Below are 20,872 nucleotides of genomic sequence, written 5' to 3' on the forward strand. Positions count from 1 at the left end.
AGGGAATGGAGGGACATGGACGTTGTGTAGGGAATGGAGGATAATGGACGTTGTGTAGGGAATGGAGGATCGTGGACATCGTGTAAGGAATGGAGGGTCATGGACGTCGTGTAGGGAACGGAGGGTAATGGACATTGTGTTGATAATGGAGGGTTATGGACGTCGTGTAGGGAATGGCGGATAATGGACTGTGTAGGGAATGGAGGGTTTTGGACTGTGTAGGGAATGGAGGATAATGGACATTGTGTCGGGAATGGAGGGTCATGGACATTGTGTAGGGAATGGAGGTTCATGGACGTTGTGTAGGGATTGGACGGTCATGGACGTTGTGTAGGGAATGGAGGATTATGGACTGTGTAGGGAATGGAGGGACATGGACATTGTGTAGGGAATGGAGGGACATGGACGTCGTGTAGGGAATGGAGGGTCATGGACGTCGTGTAGGGAATGGAGGTTCATGGACGTCGTGTAGGGAATGGAGGGTCGTGGACGTTGTGTAGGGAATGGAGGTTCGTGGACATTGTGTAGGGAATGGAGGGTCATGGACGTTGTGTAGGGAATGGAGGGACATGGACATTGTGTAGGGAATGGAGGGTTATGGACTGTGTAGGGAATGGAGGTTCATGGACGTTGTGTAAGGAATGGAGGGACATGGACATTGTGTAGGGAATGGAGGGTCGTGGACGTTGTGTAAGGAATGGAGGTTCATGGACATTGTGTAGGGAATGGAGGTTCATGGACGTTGTGTAGGGAATGGAGGTTCATGGACGTCGTGTAAGGAATGGAGGGTCATGGACGTCGTGTAGGGAATGGAGGATCGTTGACGTCGTGTAGGGAATGGAGGATCGTGGACGTCGTGTAGGGAATGGAGGTTCATGGACATTGTGTCGGGAATGGAGGGTTATGGACTGTGTAGGGAATGGAGGGTTATGGACTGTGTTGGGAATGGAGGGTTTTGGACTGTGTAGGGAATTGAGGGTTTTGGACTGTGTAGGGAATGGAGGGTTTTGGACTGTGTAGGGAATGGAGGGTTATGGACTGTGTAGGGAATGGAGGGTTTTGGACTGTGTTGGGAATGGAGGGTTTTGGACTGTGTAGGGAATGGAGGGTTATGGACTGTGTTTGGAATGGAGGGTCATGGACATTGTGTAGGGAATGGAGGGTTATGGACTGTGTTGGGAATGGAGGGTTATGGACTGTGTTAGGAATGGAGGGTCATGGACATTGTGTAGGGAATGGAGGGTTATGGACTGTGTTGGGAATGGAGGGTTATGGACTGTGTAGGGAATGGAGGGTTATGGACTGTGTAGGGAATGGAGGGTTTTGGACTGTGTTGGGAATGGAGGGTTTTGGACTGTGTAGGGAATGGAGGGTTATGGACTGTGTTAGGAATGGAGGGTCATGGACATTGTGTAGGGAATGGAGGGTTATGGACTGTGTTGGGAATGGAGGGTTATGGACTGTGTTAGGAATGGAGGGTCATGGACATTGTGTAGGGAATGGAGGGTTATGGACTGTGTTGGGAATGGAGGGTTATGGACTGTGTAGGGAATGGAGGGTTATGGACTGTGTAGGGAATGGAGGGTTTTGGACTGTGTTGGGAATGGAGGGTTTTGGACTGTGTAGGGAATGGAGGGTCATGGACATTGTGTAGGGAATGGAGGGTTATGGACTGTGTTGGGAATGGAGGGTTATGGACTGTGTTGGGAATGGAGGGTTATGGACTGTGTAGGGAATGGAGGGTCATGGTCATTGTGTAGGGAATGGAGGGCAATGTATGACATCCTCCTGCCCCCCACCCTAGCACTGGCTGCAGGGATGTTGTTCCCCCCTCAGAGCAGTTCCTCCTGCCCCCCCAGCGAAGGTGGGGGCGTGTCTTTCTCTGTGAATTTATTTCTGTGGGCGGCCTGTGTTGGGGAGGGTGCAGATCTGTGCAGGACAGTTGACCTCAGCACCCTGAGCTGTGATCCCGTCACCAGTTTGTGGACCTGTGCATCCTGATGGGGTGTGATTACTGCGAGAAGATTCGTGGTGTGGGTCTGAAGCGAGCCCTACCCCTCATCCAGACCCACAAAAGCATCGAGGGCATCGTGCAGAACCTCGACGCCAGGGTAGGTTGTGAAAGAGAATACCACCCAAAGCTCCCCAAAAATTCACCCTAACCTCCACCCCACCCTACTCATCTCTCACTTCTTCACCCTCAAATCTCACCCTCACTCTCACCACTACCCCTTCAGCCCCGAATCTCACCCTCACCCCTCCAGATCTCACCTTAACTTCCACTCCACCCTGCTCTTCACCCTCAGTCCTTCAGCCCGATTCTCACTCACCACTCACCCTTCGAAATCACATACCACCCTCCTCTTCAATCCCTCTTACCCATCTTCTTCACCCCCTCACCCTCCGTTCCCTGCCTTATACTTCCCTTACCCCCCCACCCACTCCATTCAGCCCTCCTCTGTGTGTGTGTGTGTGTAGGGAGGTGGGGTGGGTACACGCTCTCCCTCAGATCCCTGTCGTGGCCTGGCAGAGATTCCCAGCCCCGGAGGACTGGCCATACCAGGAGGCCCGGACCCTCTTCCTGCAGCCTGAGGTGGCGGACCCTCACGATGTGGTGCTCGAGTGGGGGGAGCCTGACGAGGAGGGACTCGTGCAACTGCTCGTGCATGAGAAGAAGGCCAAGTAGGTGCCTCACCTTTTCCCTGCTGTCAATCTCCATCCCGCCGTCTCCCCTGTCCCACACTACCATCTCACCCAGTCCCCCGCCGGCCGTCTCCCCTGTCCCACACAACCATCTCACCCAGTCCCCCGCCGGCCGTCTCCCCTGTCCCACACAACCCTCACCCAGTCCCCCGCCGTCTCCCCTGTCCCACACAACCACCTCACCCAGTCCCCCGCCGTCTCCCCTGTCCCACACAACCACCTCACCCAGTCCCCCGCCGTCTCCCCTGTCCCACACAACCACCTCACCCAGTCCCCCGCCGTCTCCCCTGTCCCACACAACCACCTCACCCAGTCCCCCGCCGTCTCCCCTGTCCCACACAACCACCTCACCCAGTCCCCGGCCGTCTCCCCTGTCCCACACAACCACCTCACCCAGTCCCCCGCCGTCTCCCCGTCCCACACAACCACCTCACCCAGTCCCCCGCCGTCTCCCCTGTCCCACACAACCACCTCACCCAGTCCCCCGCCGTCTCCCCTGTCCCACACAACCACCTCACCCAGTCCCCCGCCGTCTCCCCTGTCCCACACAACCACCTCACCCAGTCCCCCGCCGGCCGTCTCCCCTGTCCCACACAACCACCTCACCCAGTCCCCCGCCGTCTCCCCTGTCCCACACAACCATCTCACCCAGTCCCCCGCCGTCTCCCCGTCCCACACAACCACCTCACCCAGTCCCCCACCGTCTCCCCTGTCCCACACAACCACCTCACCCAGTCCCCCGCCGTCTCCCCTGTCCCACACAACCACCTCACCCAGTCCCCCGCCGGCCGTCTCCCCTGTCCCACACAACCATCTCACCCAGTCCCCCGCCACCTCCCCTGTCCCACACAACAACCTCACCCAGTCCCCCGCCGTCTCCCCTGTCCCACACAACAACCTCACCCAGTCCCCTGCCGTCTCCCCGTCCCACACAACCATCTCACCCAGTCCCCCGCCGTCTCCCCGTCCCACACAACCATCTCACCCAGTCCCCCGCCGTCTCCCCTGTCCCACACAACCACCTCACCCAGTCCCCCGCCGTCTCCCCTGTCCCACACAACCATCTCACCCAGTCCCCCGCCGTCTCCCCGTCCCACACAACCACCTCACCCAGTCCCCCGCCGGCCGTCTCCCCTGTCCCACACAACCATCTCACCCAGTCCCCCGCCGTCTCCCCTGTCCCACACAACAACCTCACCCAGTCCCCCGCCGTCTCCCCTGTCCCACACAACAACCTCACCCAGTCCCCTGCCGTCTCCCCTGTCCCACACAACCACCTCACCCAGTCCCCCGCCGTCTCCCCTGTCCCACACAACCACCTCACCCAGTCCCCCGCCGGCCGTCTCCCTGTCCCACACAACCATCTCACCCAGTCCCCCGCCGTCTCCCCGTCCCACACAACCATCTCACCCAGTCCCCCGCCGTCTCCCCTGTCCCACACAACCATCTCACCCAGTCCCCCGCCGGCCGTCTCCCCGTCCCACACAACACTCACCCAGTCCCCCGCCGTCTCCCCTGTCCCACACAACCATCTCACCCAGTCCCCCGCCGGCCGTCTCCCCTGTCCCACACAACCACCTCACCCAGTCCCCCGCCGGCCGTCTCCCCTGTCCCACACAACCACCTCACCCAGGCCCCCGCCGGCCGTCTCCCCTGTCCCACACAACCACCTCACCCAGTCCCCCGCCGGCCGTCTCCCCTGTCCCACACAACCACCTCACCCAGTCCCCCGCCGTCTCCCCTGTCCCACACAACCACCTCACCCAGTCCCCCGCCGTCTCCCCGTCCCACACAACCACCTCACCCAGTCCCCCGCCGTCTCCCCTGTCCCACACAACCATCTCACCCAGTCCCCGGCCGTCTCCCCTGTCCCACACAACCACCTCACCCAGTCCCCCGCCGTCTCCCCGTCCCACACAACCACCTCACCCAGTCCCCCGCCGTCTCCCCTGTCCCACACAACCACCTCACCCAGTCCCCCGCCGTCTCCCCTGTCCCACACAACCATCTCACCCAGTCCCCTGCCGTCTCCCCTGTCCCACACAACCCTCACCCAGTCCCCCGCCGTCTCCCCGTCCCACACAACCATCTCACCCAGTCCCCCGCCGTCTCCCCTGTCCCACACAACCATCTCACCCAGTCCCCTGCCATCTCCCCTGTCCCACACAACCACCTCACCCAGTCCCCCGCCGGCCGTCTCCCCTGTCCCACACAACCACCTCACCCAGTCCCCCGCCGTCTCCCCGTCCCACACAACCCTCACCCAGTCCCCCGCCGGCCGTCTCCCCTGTCCCACACAACCACCTCACCCAGTCCCCCGCCGTCTCCCCGTCCCACACAACCACCTCACCCAGTCCCCCGCCGTCTCCCCTGTCCCACACAACCATCTCACCCAGTCCCCCGCCGTCTCCCCGTCCCACACAACCACCTCACCCAGTCCCCCGCCGTCTCCCCTGTCCCACACAACCACCTCACCCAGTCCCCCGCCGTCTCCCCTGTCCCACACAACCACCTCACCCAGTCCCCCGCCGGCCGTCTCCCCTGTCCCACACAACCACCTCACCCAGTCCCCCGCCGTCTCCCCTGTCCCACACAACCATCTCACCCAGTCCCCCGCCGTCTCCCTGTCCCACACAACCACCTCACCCAGTCCCCTGCCGGCCGTCTCCCCTGTCCCACACAACCATCTCACCCAGTCCCCCGCCGTCTCCCCTGTCCCACACAACCCTCACCCAGTCCCCTGCCGGCCGTCTCCCCTGTCCCACACAACCACCTCACCCAGTCCCCCGCCGGCCGTCTCCCCTGTCCCACACAACCACCTCACCCAGTCCCCCGCCGGCCGTCTCCCCTGTCCCACACAACCACCTCACCCAGTCCCCCGCCGTCTCCCCTGTCCCACACAACCACCTCACCCAGTCCCCCGCCGTCTCCCCTGTCCCACACAACCACCTCACCCAGTCCCCCGCCGTCTCCCCTGTCCCACACAACCACCTCACCCAGTCCCCCGCCGTCTCCCCTGTCCCACACAACCACCTCACCCAGTCCCCAGCCGTCTCCCCTGTCCCACACAACCACCTCACCCAGTCCCCCGCCGTCTCCCCTGTCCCACACAACCACCTCACCCAGTCCCCCGCCGTCTCCCCGTCCCACACAACCACCTCACCCAGTCCCCCGCCGTCTCCCCTGTCCCACACAACCACCTCACCCAGTCCCCCGCCGTCTCCCCGTCCCACACAACCATCTCACCCAGTCCCCCGCCGGCCGTCTCCCCTGTCCCACACAACCACCTCACCCAGTCCCCTGCCGTCTCCCTGTCCCACACAACCACCTCACCCAGTCCCCCGCCGGCCGTCTCCCCTGTCCCACACAACCACCTCACCCAGTCCCCCGCCGTCTCCCCTGTCCCACACAACCATCTCACCCAGTCCCCCGCCGTCTCCCCTGTCCCACACAACCATCTCACCCAGTCCCCCGCCGGCCGTCTCCCCTGTCCCACACAACCATCTCACCCAGTCCCCCGCCGTCTCCCCTGTCCCACACAACCACCTCACCCAGTCCCCTGCCGTCTCCCCTGTCCCACACAACCATCTCACCCAGTCCCCTGCCGTCTCCCCTGTCCCACACAACCATCTCACCCAGTCCCCCGCCGACTCCCCTGTCCCACACAACCACCTCACCCAGTCCCCCGCCGTCTCCCCTGTCCCACACAACCATCTCACCCAGTCCCCTGCCGGCCGTCTCCCCTGTCCCACACAACCACCTCACCCAGTCCCCTGCCGTCTCCCCTGTCCCACACAACCATCTCACCCAGTCCCCGGCCGTCTCCCCTGTCCCACACAACCACCTCACCCAGTCCCCCGCCGTCTCCCCGTCCCACACAACCACCTCACCCAGTCCCCCGCCGTCTCCCCTGTCCCACACAACCACCTCACCCAGTCCCCCGCCGTCTCCCCTGTCCCACACAACCCTCACCCAGTCCCCCGCCGTCTCCCCGTCCCACACAACCATCTCACCCAGTCCCCCGACGTCTCCCCTGTCCCACACAACCATCTCACCCAGTCCCCTGCCATCTCCCCTGTCCCACACAACCACCTCACCCAGTCCCCCGCCGGCCGTCTCCCCTGTCCCACACAACCAGCTCACCCAGTCCCCCGCCGTCTCCCCGTCCCACACAACCCTCACCCAGTCCCCCGCCGGCCGTCTCCCCTGTCCCACACAACCACCTCACCCAGTCCCCCGCCGTCTCCCCGTCCCACACAACCACCTCACCCAGTCCCCCGCCGTCTCGCCTGTCCCACACAACCATCTCACCCAGTCCCCCGCCGTCTCCCCGTCCCACACAACCACCTCACCCAGTCCCCCGCCGTCTCCCCTGTCCCACACAACCACCTCACCCAGTCCCCCGCCGTCTCCCCTGTCCCACACAACCACCTCACCCAGTCCCCCGCCGTCTCCCCTGTCCCACACAACCATCTCACCCAGTCCCCCGCCGTCTCCCCTGTCCCACACAACCATCTCACCCAGTCCCCCGCCGGCCATCTCCCCTGTCCCACACAACCACCTCACCCAGTCCCCCGCCGTCTCCCCTGTCCCACACAACCACCTCACCCAGTCCCCCGCCGTCTCCCCTGTCCCACACAACCATCTCACCCAGTCCCCTGCCGTCTCCCCTGTCCCACACAACCATCTCACCCAGTCCCCCGCCGTCTCCCTGTCCCACACAACCACCTCACCCAGTCCCCTGCCGGCCGTCTCCCCTGTCCCACACAACCATCTCACCCAGTCCCCCGCCGTCTCCCCTGTCCCACACAACCCTCACCCAGTCCCCCGCCGGCCGTCTCCCCTGTCCCACACAACCACCTCACCCAGTCCCCCGCCGGCCGTCTCCCCTGTCCCACACAACCACCTCACCCAGTCCCCCGCCGGCCGTCTCCCCTGTCCCACACAACCACCTCACCCAGTCCCCCGCCGTCTCCCCTGTCCCACACAACCACCTCACCCAGTCCCCCGCCGTCTCCCCTGTCCCACACAACCACCTCACCCAGTCCCCCGCCGTCTCCCCTGTCCCACACAACCACCTCACCCAGTCCCCCGCCGTCTCCCCTGTCCCACACAACCACCTCACCCAGTCCCCCGCCGTCTCCCCTGTCCCACACAACCACCTCACCCAGTCCCCAGCCGTCTCCCCTGTCCCACACAACCATCTCACCCAGTCCCCTGCCGGCCGTCTCCCCTGTCCCACACAACCACCTCACCCAGTCCCCCGCCGGCCGTCTCCCCTGTCCCACACAACCATCTCACCCAGTCCCCTGCCGTCTCCCCGTCCCACACAACCATCTCACCCAGTCCCCCGCCGGCCGTCTCCCCTGTCCCACACAACCACCTCACCCAGTCCCCTGCCGTCTCCCTGTCCCACACAACCACCTCACCCAATCCCCCGCCGTCTCCCCGTCCCACACAACCATCTCACCCAGTCCCCCGCCGTCTCCCTGTCCCACACAACCACCTCACCCAGTCCCCTGCCGTCTCCCCTGTCCCACACAACCACCTCACCCAGTCCCCCGCCGGCCGTCTCCCCTGTCCCACACAACCACCTCACCCAGTCCCCCGCCGTCTCCCCTGTCCCACACAACCATCTCACCCAGTCCCCCGCCGGCCGTCTCCCCTGTCCCACACAACCATCTCACCCAGTCCCCCGCCGTCTCCCCTGTCCCACACAACCACCTCACCCAGTCCCCTGCCGTCTCCCCTGTCCCACACAACCATCTCACCCAGTCCCCCGCCGACTCCCCTGTCCCACACAACCACCTCACCCAGTCCCCCGCCGTCTCCCCTGTCCCACACAACCATCTCACCCAGTCCCCTGCCGGCCGTCTCCCCTGTCCCACACAACCACCTCACCCAGTCCCCTGCCGTCTCCCCTGTCCCACACAACCACCTCACCCAGTCCCCCGCCGTCTCCCCTGTCCCACACAACCACCTCACCCAGTCCCCCGCCGGCCGTCTCCCCTGTCCCACACAACCACCTCACCCAGTCCCCTGCCGTCTCCCCTGTCCCACACAACCCTCACCCAGTCCCCCGCCGGCCGTCTCCCCTGTCCCACACAACCACCTCACCCAGTCCCCCGCCGTCTCCCCGGTCCCACACAACCATCTCACCCAGTCCCCCGCCGTCTCCCCTGTCCCACACAACCACCTCACCCAGTCCCCCACCGTCTCCCCTGTCCCACACAACCATCTCACCCAGTCCCCCGCCGGCCGTCTCCCCGTCCCACACAACCCTCACCCAGTCCCCCGCCGTCTCCCCTGTCCCACACAACCATCTCACCCAGTCCCCCGCCGGCCGTCTCCCCTGTCCCACACAACCACCTCACCCAGTCCCCCGCCGTCTCCCCTGTCCCACACAACCATCTCACCCAGTCCCCCGCCGTCTCCCCTGTCCCACACAACCCTCACCCAGTCCCCCGCCGTCTCCCCTGTCCCACACAACCACCTCACCCAGTCCCCCGCCGTCTCCCCTGTCCCACACAACCCTCACCCAGTCCCCCGCCGGCCGTCTCCCCGTCCCACACAACCACCTCACCCAGTCCCCCGCCGTCTCCCCTGTCCCACACAACCCTCACCCAGTCCCCCGCCGGCCGTCTCCCCTGTCCCACACAACCCTCACCCAGTCCCCCGCCGGCCGTCTCCCCGTCCCACACAACCATCTCACCCAGTCCCCCGCCGTCTCCCCTGTCCCACACAACCACCTCACCCAGTCCCCCACCGTCTCCCCTGTCCCACACAACCATCTCACCCAGTCCCCCGCCGGCCGTCTCCCCTGTCCCACACAACCCTCACCCAGTCCCCCGCCGTCTCCCCTGTCCCACACAACCATCTCACCCAGTCCCCCGCCGGCCGTCTCCCCGTCCCACACAACCATCTCACCCAGTCCCCTGCCGTCTCCCCTGTCCCACACAACCATCTCACCCAGTCCCCCGCCGTCTCCACTGTCCCACACAACCACCTCACCCAGTCCCCCGCCGTCTCCCCTGTCCCACACAACCACCTCACCCAGTCCCCCGCCGTCTCCCCTGTCCCACACAACCACCTCACCCAGTCCCCTGCCGTCTCCCCTGTCCCACACAACCACCTCACCCAGTCCCCCGCCGGCCGTCTCCCCTGTCCCACACAACCCTCACCCAGTCCCCCGCCGTCTCCCCTGTCCCACACAACCACCTCACCCAGTCCCCCGCCGGCCGTCTCCCCGTCCCACACAACCATCTCACCCAGTCCCCTGCCGTCTCCCCTGTCCCACACAACCATCTCACCCAGTCCCCTGCCGTCTCCCCTGTCCCACACAACCCTCACCCAGTCCCCCGCCGTCTCCCCTGTCCCACACAACCACCTCACCCAGTCCCCCGCCGTCTCCCCTGTCCCACACAACCACCTCACCCAGTCACCTGCCGTCTCCCCTGTCCCACACAACCACCTCACCCAGTCCCCTGCCGTCTCCCCTGTCCCACACAACCATCTCACCCAGTCCCCTGCCGTCTCCCCTGTCCCACACAACCCTCACCCAGTCCCCCGCCGGCCGTCTCCCCTGTCCCACACAACCATCTCACCCAGTCCCCCGCCGGCCGTCTCCCCTGTCCCACACAACCCTCACCCAGTCCCCCGCCGGCCGTCTCCCCTGTCCCACACAACCATCTCACCCAGTCCCCCGCCGTCTCCCCTGTCCCACACAACCACCTCACCCAGTCCCCCGCCGGCCGTCTCCCCTGTCCCACACAACCACCTCACCCAGTCCCCTGCCGTCTCCCCGTCCCACACAACCATCACACCCAGTCCCCCGCCGTCTCCCCTGTCCCACACAACCACCTCACCCAGTCCCCCGCCGGCCGTCTCCCCTGTCCCACACAACCCTCACCCAGTCCCCCGCCGTCTCCCCTGTCCCACACAACCATCTCACCCAGTCCCCTGCCGTCTCCCCTGTCCCACACAACCCTCACCCAGTCCCCCGCCGGCCGTCTCCCCTGTCCCACACAACCATCTCACCCAGTCCCCCGCCGGCCGTCTCCCCTGTCCCACACAACCCTCACCCAGTCCCCCGCCGTCTCCCTGTCCCACACAACCATCTCACCCAGTCCCCCGCCGGCCGTCTCCCTGTCCCACACAACCATCTCACCCAGTCCCCCGCCGTCTCCCCTGTCCCACACAACCATCTCACCCAGTCCCCCTGCCGTCTCCCCTGTCCCACACAACCATCTCACCCAGTCCCCCTGCCGTCTCCCCTGTCCCACACAACCATCTCACCCAGTCCCCCGCCGGCCGTCTCCCCTGTCCCACACAACCATCTCACCCAGTCCCCTGCCGTCTCCCCTGTCCCACACAACCATCTCACCCAGTCCCCCGCCGTCTCGCATGATCTCGCCCCGTCCCCCTGCCCCATCTTGTACGCTTTCCCACTGTCTGCCTGCTATCTCGCCTCGTTGTGGCCCTGCCTCCCCAACCGTGTCTCTATACTCTCCCCATCTCACCCAGTCCCCCCACTGTTCCCCTCGCTCCAAACCAGCGATATGAAGTCCCCTGCCCTTTCATCACCCCACATCTCACCCAGTCCCCCCACTGTTCCCCTCGCTCCAATCCAGCGATATGAAGTCCCCTGCCCTTTCATCACCCCACCTCACCCAGTCCCCCCACTGTTCCCCTCGCTCCAAACCAGAGATATGAAGTCCCCTGCCCTTTCATCACCCCACATCTCACCCAGTCCCCCCACTGTTCCCCTCGCTCCAAACCAGCGATATGAAGTCCCCTGCCCTTTCATCACTCCACATCTCACCCAGTCCCCCCACTGTTCCCCTCGCTCCAAACCAGCGATATGAAGTCCCCTGCCCTTTCATCACCCCACATCTCACCCAGTCCCCCCACTGTTCCCCTCGCTCCAAACCAGCGATATGAAGTCCCCTGCCCTTTCATCACCCCACATCTCACCCAGTCCCCCCACTGTTCCCCTCGCTCCAAACCAGCGATATGAAGTCCCCTGCCCTTTCATCACCCCACATCTCACCCAGTCCCCCCACTGTTCCCCTCGCTCCAAACCAGCGATATGAAGTCCCCTGCCCTTTCATCACCCCACATCTCACCCAGTCCCCCCACTGTTCCCCTCGCTCCAAACCAGAGATATGAAGTCCCCTGCCCTTTCATCACCCCACATCTCACCCAGTCCCCCCACTGTTCCCCTCGCTCCAAACCAGCGATATGAAGTCCCCTGCCCTTTCATCACTCCACATCTCACCCAGTCCCCCCACTGTTCCCCTCGCTCCAAACCAGCGATATGAAGTCCCCTGCCCTTTCATCACCCCACATCTCACCCAGTCCCCCCACTGTTCCCCTCGCTCCAAACCAGCGATATGAAGTCCCCTGCCCTTTCATCACCCCACATCTCACCCAGTCCCCCCACTGTTCCCCTCGCTCCAAACCAGAGATATGAAGTCCCCTGTCCTTTCATCACCCCACATCTCACCCAGTCCCCCCACCGTTCCCCTCACTCCAAACCAGAGATATGAAGTCCCCTGCCCTTTCATCACCCCACATCTCACCCAGTCCCCCCACTGTTCCCCTCGCTCCAAACCAACGATATGAAGTCCCCTGCCCTTTCATCACCCCACATCTCACCCAGTCCCCCCAACGTTCCCCTCGCTCCAAATCAGAGATATGAAATCCCCTGCCCTTTCATCATCCCACATCTCACCCAGTCCCCCCACCGTTCCCCTCGCTCCAAACCAGCGATATGAAGTCCCCTGCCCTTTCATCACCCCACATCTCACCCAGTCCCCCCACTGTTCCCCTCGCTCCAAACCAGCGATATGAAGTCCCCTGCCCTTTCATCACCCCACATCTCACCCAGTCCCCCCACTGTTCCCCTCGCTCCAAACCAGCGATATGAAGTCCCCTGCCCTTTCATCACCCCACATCTCACCCAGTCCCCCCACTGTTCCCCTCGCTCCAAACCAGAGATATGAAGTCCCCTGCCCTTTCATCACCCCACATCTCACCCAGTCCCCCCACTGTTCCCCTCGCTCCAAACCAGCGATATGAAGTCCCCTGCCCTTTCATCACTCCACATCTCACCCAGTCCCCCCACTGTTCCCCTCGCTCCAAACCAGCGATATGAAGTCCCCTGCCCTTTCATCACCCCACATCTCACCCAGTCCCCCCACTGTTCCCCTCGCTCCAAACCAGCGATATGAAGTCCCCTGCCCTTTCATCACCCCACATCTCACCCAGTCCCCCCACCGTTCCCCTCGCTCCAAACCAGAGATATGAAGTCCCCTGCCCTTTCATCACCCCACATCTCACCCAGTCCCCCCACCGTTCCCCTCGCTCCAAACCAGAGATATGAAGTCCCCTGCCCTTTCATCACCCCACATCTCACCCAGTCCCCCCACTGTTCCCCTCGCTCCAAACCAGAGATATGAAGTCCCCTGCCCTTTCATCACCCCACATCTCACCCACCACCTCATCCCGGCACTAGCATTGCCGCTGCCATTCCCAGGGAGAAGCGAGTTCGGGATCGAATCAGGAGACTACGTGAATCTCTCCGGGACGTGGAGCGTCGGAGCCGGATGTTCACGGCCGAGAAGCAGCGGCGGCTGGACGAGTTCTATCGCAAAGTGAGGGGACTCCGCTACTGCAGACAGGTGGGGTGTGGAGTACGTGTGGGGTGTGGAGTACGTGTGGGTGTGGAGTACGTGTGGGGTGTAGAGTACGGGTGGGGTGTAGAGTACGGGGGTGTGTGGAGCACGGGTGGGGTGTGGAGTAGGGGTGGGGTGTGGAGTACGGGTGGGGTGTGGAGTACGGGTGGGGTGTGGAGTACGGGTGGGGTGTAGAGTACGGGGGTGTGTGGAGTACGGGTGGTGTGTGGAGTAGGGGTGGGGTGTGGAGTACGGGTGGGGTGTGGAGTACGGGTGGAGTGTGGAGTACGGGTGGGGTGTGGAGTACGGCTGGGGTGTGGAGTACGGGTGGAGTGTGGAGTACGGGTGGGGTGTGGAGTACGGGTGGGGTGTGGAGTACGGGTGGGGTGTGGAGTACGGGGGGGTGTGGAGTACGGGTGGGGTGTGGAGTACGGGTGGGGTGTGGAGTACGGGGGGGTGTGGAGTACGGGTGGGGTGTGGAGTACGGGGGGGTGTGGAGTACGGGTGGGGTGTGGAGTACGTGTGGGGTGTAGAGTACGTGTGGGTGTGGAGTACGTGTGGGGTGTGGAGTACGTGTGGGGTGTGGAGTACGTGTGGGGTGTGGAGTACGGGTGGGGTGTGGAGTACGTGTGGGGTGTGGAGTACGGGTGGGGTGTGGAGTACGAGTGGGGTGTGGAGTACGGGTGGGGTGTGGAGTACGGGTGGGGTGTGGAGTACGGGTGGGGTGTAGAGTACGGGGTGGGGTGTGGAATACAGGGGGGTGTAGAGTACGTGTGGGGTGTAGAGTACGTGTGGGGTGTAGAGTACGGGGTGGGGTGTGGAATACAGGGGGGTGTAGAGTACGTGTGGGGTGTAGAGTATGTGTGGGGTGTAGAGTACGGGGTGGGGTGTGGAATACAGGGGGGTGTAGAGTACGGGGGGGTGTGGAGTACGTGTGGGGTGTGGAGTACGTGTGGGGTGTGGAATACAGGGGGGTGTAGAGTACGTGTGGGGTGTGGAATACAGGGGGGTGTAGAGTACGGGGGGGTGTAGAGTACGGGGTGGGGTGTGGAGTACAGGGGGGTGTCGAGTACGGGGTGGGGTGTGGAATACGGGGGGGTGTAGAGTACGGGGGGGTGTGGAGTACGGGGGGGTGTGGAGTACGGGTGGAGTGTGGAGTACGGGTGGAGTGTGGAGTACGGGTGGGGCGTGGAGTACGGGGGGGTGTGGAGTACGGGGGGGTGTGGAGTACGGGTGGAGTGTGGAGTACGGGTGGAGTGTGGAGTACGGGTGGGGTGTGGAGTACGGGGGGGTGTGGAGTACGGGGGGGTGTAGAGTACGTGTGGGGTGTGGAATACAGGGGGGTGTGGAGTACGTGTGGGGTGTGGAATACAGTGGGGTGTAGAGTACGGGGGGGTGTAGAGTACGGGGTGGGGTGTGGAGTACAGGGGGGTGTCAAGTACGGGGTGGGGTGTGGAATACGGGGGGGTGTAGAGTACGGGGGGGTGTGGAGTACGGGGGGGTGTGGAGTACGGGTGGAGTGTGGAGTACGGGTGGAGTGTGGAGTACGGGTGGAGTGTGGAGTACGGGTGGGGTGTGGAGTACGGGAGGGTGTGGAGTACGGGGAGGTGTGGAGTACAGGGGGGTGTTGAGTACGGGGTGGGGTGTGGAATACGGGGGGGTGTAGAGTACGGGGGGGTGTAGAGTACGTGAGGGGGTGTAGAGTACGGGGGGGTATAGAGTACGTGAGGGAGTGTAGAGTACGGGGGGTATAGAGTACGTGAGGGGGTGTAGGGTACGGGGGGAGGTGTGTCGAGTACTGGGGGGTGTAGAGTACGTGAGGGGGTGTAGAGTACGGGGGGGTATAGAGTACGTGAGGGGGTGTAGAGTACGGGGGGTATAGAGTACGTGAGGGGGTGTAGGGTACGGGGGGAGGTGTGTCGAGTACTGGGGGGTGTAGAGTACGTGAGGGGGTGTAGAGTACGGGGGGGTATAGAGTACGTGAGGGGGTGTAGAGTACGGGGGGTATAGAGTACGTGAGGGGGTGTAGGGTACGGGGGGAGGTGTGTCGAGTACTGGGGGGTGTAGAGTACGTGAGGGGGTGTAGTGCACGGGGGGTGCAGAGTAGAGGAGAGGGAGAAGGGAATGCGGGGGCTATTGCTGCAGACACATGGGGAGGTTGTGGTAGAGTATGGGGGAGGGGGTAAGGAACAGGGAGCCTCTACCTGGGACAACTGAGGGGGTTGCTGGGAGGGAACCTTCACAATTGAGTTCCAGTTTAATTATCATTCAACCACACGTGATCCTTGCCAGCAGAGACGGCCTTCCTCTGGGAATCATTTTACCAACAACTCCGCACAAATATTGATGTCATCATTTAGAGCAGAACCAGTCTACCTGGCCCTTTACAGCAGCCCACCCATTTGCCCATATCCTCATCGCAGGACCAACTAATCTACTGACCCGTACAGCTTTGGGCCGTGGCGGGACACCAGAGTACCCGGGGGAGACCCACGCGGTCCACAGGAAAAATGCAGAGTCTCCTTGCAGAACGGCCCAGAACTCCGATGCCCGACCTGCACTCACCGCTGTAGCAACCAAGCAGACGTGCTTACCATTTTCAAAAAAGCATACACTATATCGCCCGTCCCTGAGTGGCACAACAAGATGGTAGGGGAGTCGGGGAGGGTGGTAGGGAAGGAGGTAGCAAGAATCACCCCACTCCAAGGGTGGAGAGTTGTCGTGTGGGATACTCTCCCCGTTCTGGGTGTGAGGGGGATCTCGGTGGGTTAACTGACCAGACTCAGTGACCCAGGGAGGGAGGGAGCTCTGGCTGCTCAGGTACCTCTGCAGCACTGATGTCTCCCCTTTGCTCTGTCGCCCCCTGACAATTTTCCCCTCCTGTCTCCCCTTCACCCCTCCTCCTGCACGTCTCCCTCTGCCACACTTCCTGCCTTTACCTCTTCACTACTACCCCTCACCATCCCAATCTCTACCCTCCCTCCACCTCTGGCACCAATCCTCCATCCTTCTCCCTCCACTTCCTCCTCCATACAGGGAGATCAGCCCCACTTCCAGCTCTCCACCAAGAGACGTCGCACTGCCCAACGCAACCTCTCCCATCTCCCGCTTCGCCGACGGCTTGTCCCCCCACCTCGGAATGCCACTTCATGAGATCTCCTCCCTCAGATGTCTCTCCCCAACCCTCCTTTCCCCACAGAGCCCCTGCCGCTAGCCTGACCCACCAGCCCCTAACTACCCCTTTCCAACCCTCTTCCTTCCTCTTGCTCCCCCATCCTTAAGAGAAAGCCCATGTCCCAACCTCAACCTCCATCCTACCAACCAAACCGCAGTTGTTCACTCAGCCCTTGATCTTATCCCACTTTTGTATCCCTCCCCAAGCCCTCCTTGGCCCCTGTGTTTCCCTCCTCTTTCCTCTCCTCCCTCCCTACACCTCTTCCTCCCTCCTCCTCTCCCTCCCTCCTCCCCCTCACCTTCCCCTTGCTCCCTCTTTCTCACCCTCCCCTCCCTCTCTTACCTCTTGTCCTACACATCCCTCTCCCCACTGTACCCCCTCTCTGTCCCTCAACAGCACGGGGTCCCAGGACACTGTCCCCTACCCCTGAAGTGGTCCTTATCATCGGCTCTGCCTTCACATGGTCCAGCGTCACCCTCAACGACGGGAAACCAGAACTTACCTCTATCAGCTTCCTGGGAAGAACCTTATTTGCTGCAGGATTCCCAGACGAGGAGTCAAGCCCTCGTCCGAGACTTTATCCCTTCTACTCTCCCACCAAGCAAGGTCCCAGTGGGAGTAGCCAAGGGGTCTACGGAGCAGTAGGCCTGTGGGAGATGTGCAGGAGAACACTGGGCCCTTACGGGTTTGAGGACGGAGAGAGCTGAGTGTGTGGGCTGTGCCCCGAGGGGCTTCACTCGCCTGAGGCCAGTATAATTCACTGCACAATCCTGCAGCTACCACACAGCCCGAGCCAAAATCAAGGCCCATTGAGAACTCACGGCAGACTGAGCAGAGTCCGGGGAAAGCTGAGACAAGAAGGGTGTCCCAGCTGGAGAGTCGAACCAACCACAACGTCAAAGGTTACAAGACCGGGGAGTGGAGAAAAAAATCAGCCATGATTCAATGTCGGAGCACCTGAGTGAGCCAAATGGTCTAATTTCGCTCCTGTTTTATGGTCTGACAGTCTGAGTTGGGAATTAAATCTGTAATTGATTGGTTCGATCTCGAGGGAACTTCTCTCTCATGGGATTACCTTCTTTAAATTAATTTATTTATTTAACAAAAGCTCTTAAATTAAAATGTGATCTTCCCTGTGCAGCACACACCCCTTCTCCCTTCCCCCTGGGGTCCCTGGTTCCAGAATGTCTTCCTCAGAGTTGTCCGATACTGAACGCTCCCTCCACAGGGATGTCCGAGCACGGGTGCGTGCTGGTCGGCTCAGACTGAACCTCCTTATACCCATTAATGGCTCCCGTGCCCATTACCCAGGAGCTGACCGACCAGGAGATACAGCCCATTGCCTCTGCACTGCATAACAAGATCAGGAGGGTGAAACTCAATGAGCAGCCCCTTCAGATACTGGAACAGAGGCTGTTCAGGTTCTTGCCAGCCCCAGAGGTGTCCAGCCCAGGTCCCTGGTGTATCGGAGGAGGATGCTGCACAGTGATGGTTCATCTTCTCGCATCACAATTAAACCATTTAAACAAAAACTGAAATATTGCAAATGCTGGAATCTGAAACCACACACACGATGCTGGGGAACTCAATGGGTTGACAAGTCTTGGATCACCATGGCACAGAAACAGGCCCATCTAGTCCGTGCCAAGCCACTAATCTGCCGAGCGCGTTTGACCTGTACCCAGACCGCAGCTCTCCGACCTGATCATCCAAGTACCTATCCGAATTTCTCTTAAACATCAAGCTGGCATGCATGATTTCCACTGGTAGCCCATTCCACACTCAACACTGAGGTTGTCATGGCCGGGAGGAGCGGGGGTTGTGGGGATGGGCTCTCACTGCCCGTGAAATGCTCCCAATGGTCTGTCTCAAACAGCCTCTGACAACCAAGTCCAGCTCCTGACCTTCTTGTGTGGCTCAGCTACTAAACTCAATGGAACCATTTCTACAGACAGAAGGGGCAAAGGCAGGTTACTGGTGCCTTAAAATCAGTCGCTTCAGGCAGATGGGGCTCATTGGCCATGGCTAGCAGCTCATCCAGGAGTAGGAAATCTCTGATCTCTAACCTTGCAGCTATATCCAGTCATGGGGAAGGTTTTGGGAGTAAACCCTGAGGAAAATTATCCTTGCAAGCAGAACAAATGCTACGCCTGCCCCTACACTGTCTCCCTCACAACAGCCAGGGCTCTAAACAGTCCTTCCAGGTGAGACGACACTTCACCTGTGAGTCTGTTGGGGTCACTTACTGCTTTGGTGCTCCTGTGTGGCTTCTTGTTTATTGGTGAGACCCAACGTAGATTGGGAGACCGCTTCACCGAGCACCTGCCAGAGAGAGCAGGATCTCCCAGTGGTCACCAATTTTAATTCCACGTCCCATTCCCATTCCAATGTGTCCATCCATGGCCTCCTTTACTGTCGTGATGAGGCCACACTCGGGTTGGAGGAACAACACCGTATATTCCAGTTGGGTAGCCTCCAACCTGATGGCAGGAACATCAATTTCTCAAACTTCCAGTAATGCCCGCAACCCCACCCCCTTCTCAATATTCCATCCCCTTTTACTGGTACAGACCTGCATCGCCAGACATGAATGCCACAGATCTAGCCTTCAGCAGACAATGTACCTCCTGGTTCATCCACAGCTTTTTGTTTGGGCCCCATATCTTAGAAAGGATGTGTTGTCATTGGAGAGAGTCCAGAGGAGGTTCACAGGGATGATTCTGGGAGTGAAGGGGTTAACGTATCAGGAGTGTTGGCAGCTTTGAGCCTGTACTCACTGGAATTTAGAAGAATGCTGGGGGCGGTGGGGGGGGGGGATCTCATTGAAACTTGCTGTAGGGTTGATGTGTAGAGGATGTTTCCTGTGATGATGGTACCCAGAAATAGAGGGCACAGCCTGCAAATTGAGAGGCCACCTTTTAGAACAGGAGGAATTTTTTAAGCCAGAGAGTAGTGAATCTGTGGAATGCTCTGTCATAGACTGCGGTGGAGGCCAAGTCCGTGGGTGTATTTAAGGCAGAAGTTTCCTGATCGGTCAGGGCATCAAAGGATATGCCAGTAAGACAGGTGTATGGGGTTGGGTGGGATCTGGAATCAGCCATGATGGAATAGAGGAGCAGACTCGATGGGCCGAATGGCAGCTATGTCCTAAGGGATGGAAGACCCTGTGTGTGGCGATTTCTTTGGCATGAGGTCCCTGCTGGGTCACCTGCAGTGGAAATGCCCTTCCCCTCCACCTTCCTGGCCACCACAGAGGCCAAGGTGCCCAGTACCTCGGTCGGGCTCAGTACAGTCACAGAACACTACTTCAGGCCATCTAGTCCTTGCTGAACTGTTATTCTGCCTAGTCCCACCGAACCATCCTCCCATCTGTATACTTAACCAAACTTCTCCGAAATGTTCAAATCGAACCTGCATCCAGCACTTCCACTGACATTCAATAATCTCATCACCCACCAAGTCCACCTGAAATATTTCACCTTTCACCCTTAATCCATGACCTCTGATACTGTCTCACTCGAACTCAGTGGAAAAAGCCTGCTTGCCTTTACCCTATCTACACCTCATAATTTTGTGTACAGTGCTAGCACCGTCTTTTTGCCGCTAACGGGGGTACATGAACAGTTGAAGAGCAGTGGTGAGAGACCGACCATTGGTGACAGAGTTAGCAGTCTTGTCGTGCGAGGCCCCTTGGGTAAGAGTGACCATAATATGGTGGAATTCTTCATTAAGATGGAGAGTGACATAATTAATTCAGAAACAAAGGTTCTGAACTTAAAGAAGGGTAACTTTGAAGGTATGAGACATGAATTAGCTAAGATAGACTGGCAAATGATACTTAAAGGGTTGACGGTGGATATGCAATGGCAAGCATTTAAAGATCGCATGGATGAACTACAACAAGTGTTCATCCCAGTTTGGCAAAAGAATAAACCAGGAAAGGTAGTGTACCCATGGCTGACAAGGGGAATTAGGGACAGTATCAATTCCAAGGAAGAAACATACAAATTAGCCAGAAAAAGTGGCACACCTGAGGACTGGGAGAAATTCAGAGTCCAGCAGAGGAGGACAAAGGGCTTAATTAGGAAAGGGAAAAAAGAGAGAAAAATGAGAGAAAGCTGGCAGGGAACATAAAAAACTGTAAAAGCTTTTATAGATGTGTGAAAAGAAAAAGATTGATCAAGACAAATGTAGGTCCCTTACATTCAGAAGCAGGTGAATTGATCATGGGGAACAAGGACATGGCAGACCAATTGAATAACTACTTTGGTTCTGTCTTCACTAAGGAGGACATAAATAATCTTCCAGAAATAGTAGG

General features: G+C 60.5%; 1 protein-coding gene across 5 annotated transcripts in view; it reads left to right on the forward strand.

Annotated features, from left to right (window-relative positions):
- Positions 1-18,317, forward strand: part of LOC132395249 (probable flap endonuclease 1 homolog) — a 64,119-nt gene extending 45,802 nt beyond the window's left edge. For 3 of the 5 annotated variants that reach the window (XM_059971564.1, XM_059971568.1, XM_059971569.1), the window contains 4 exons: positions 1,980-2,111; positions 2,531-2,682; positions 13,241-13,385; positions 15,672-16,400. In XM_059971564.1, coding sequence (XP_059827547.1) covers positions 1,980-2,111; positions 2,531-2,682; positions 13,241-13,385; positions 15,672-15,812 — 570 coding nt within the window. In that variant the 3' untranslated portion in view covers positions 15,813-16,400. The other 2 variants (XM_059971565.1, XM_059971566.1) reach the window with 2 other exon arrangements.
- Positions 18,318-20,872: the final 2,555 nt, after the last annotated feature.

The sequence above is a fragment of the Hypanus sabinus genome, chromosome 6 (genome assembly GCF_030144855.1).
Source record: "Hypanus sabinus isolate sHypSab1 chromosome 6, sHypSab1.hap1, whole genome shotgun sequence".
In the NCBI taxonomy this organism is placed as follows: domain Eukaryota; kingdom Metazoa; phylum Chordata; class Chondrichthyes; order Myliobatiformes; family Dasyatidae; genus Hypanus; species Hypanus sabinus.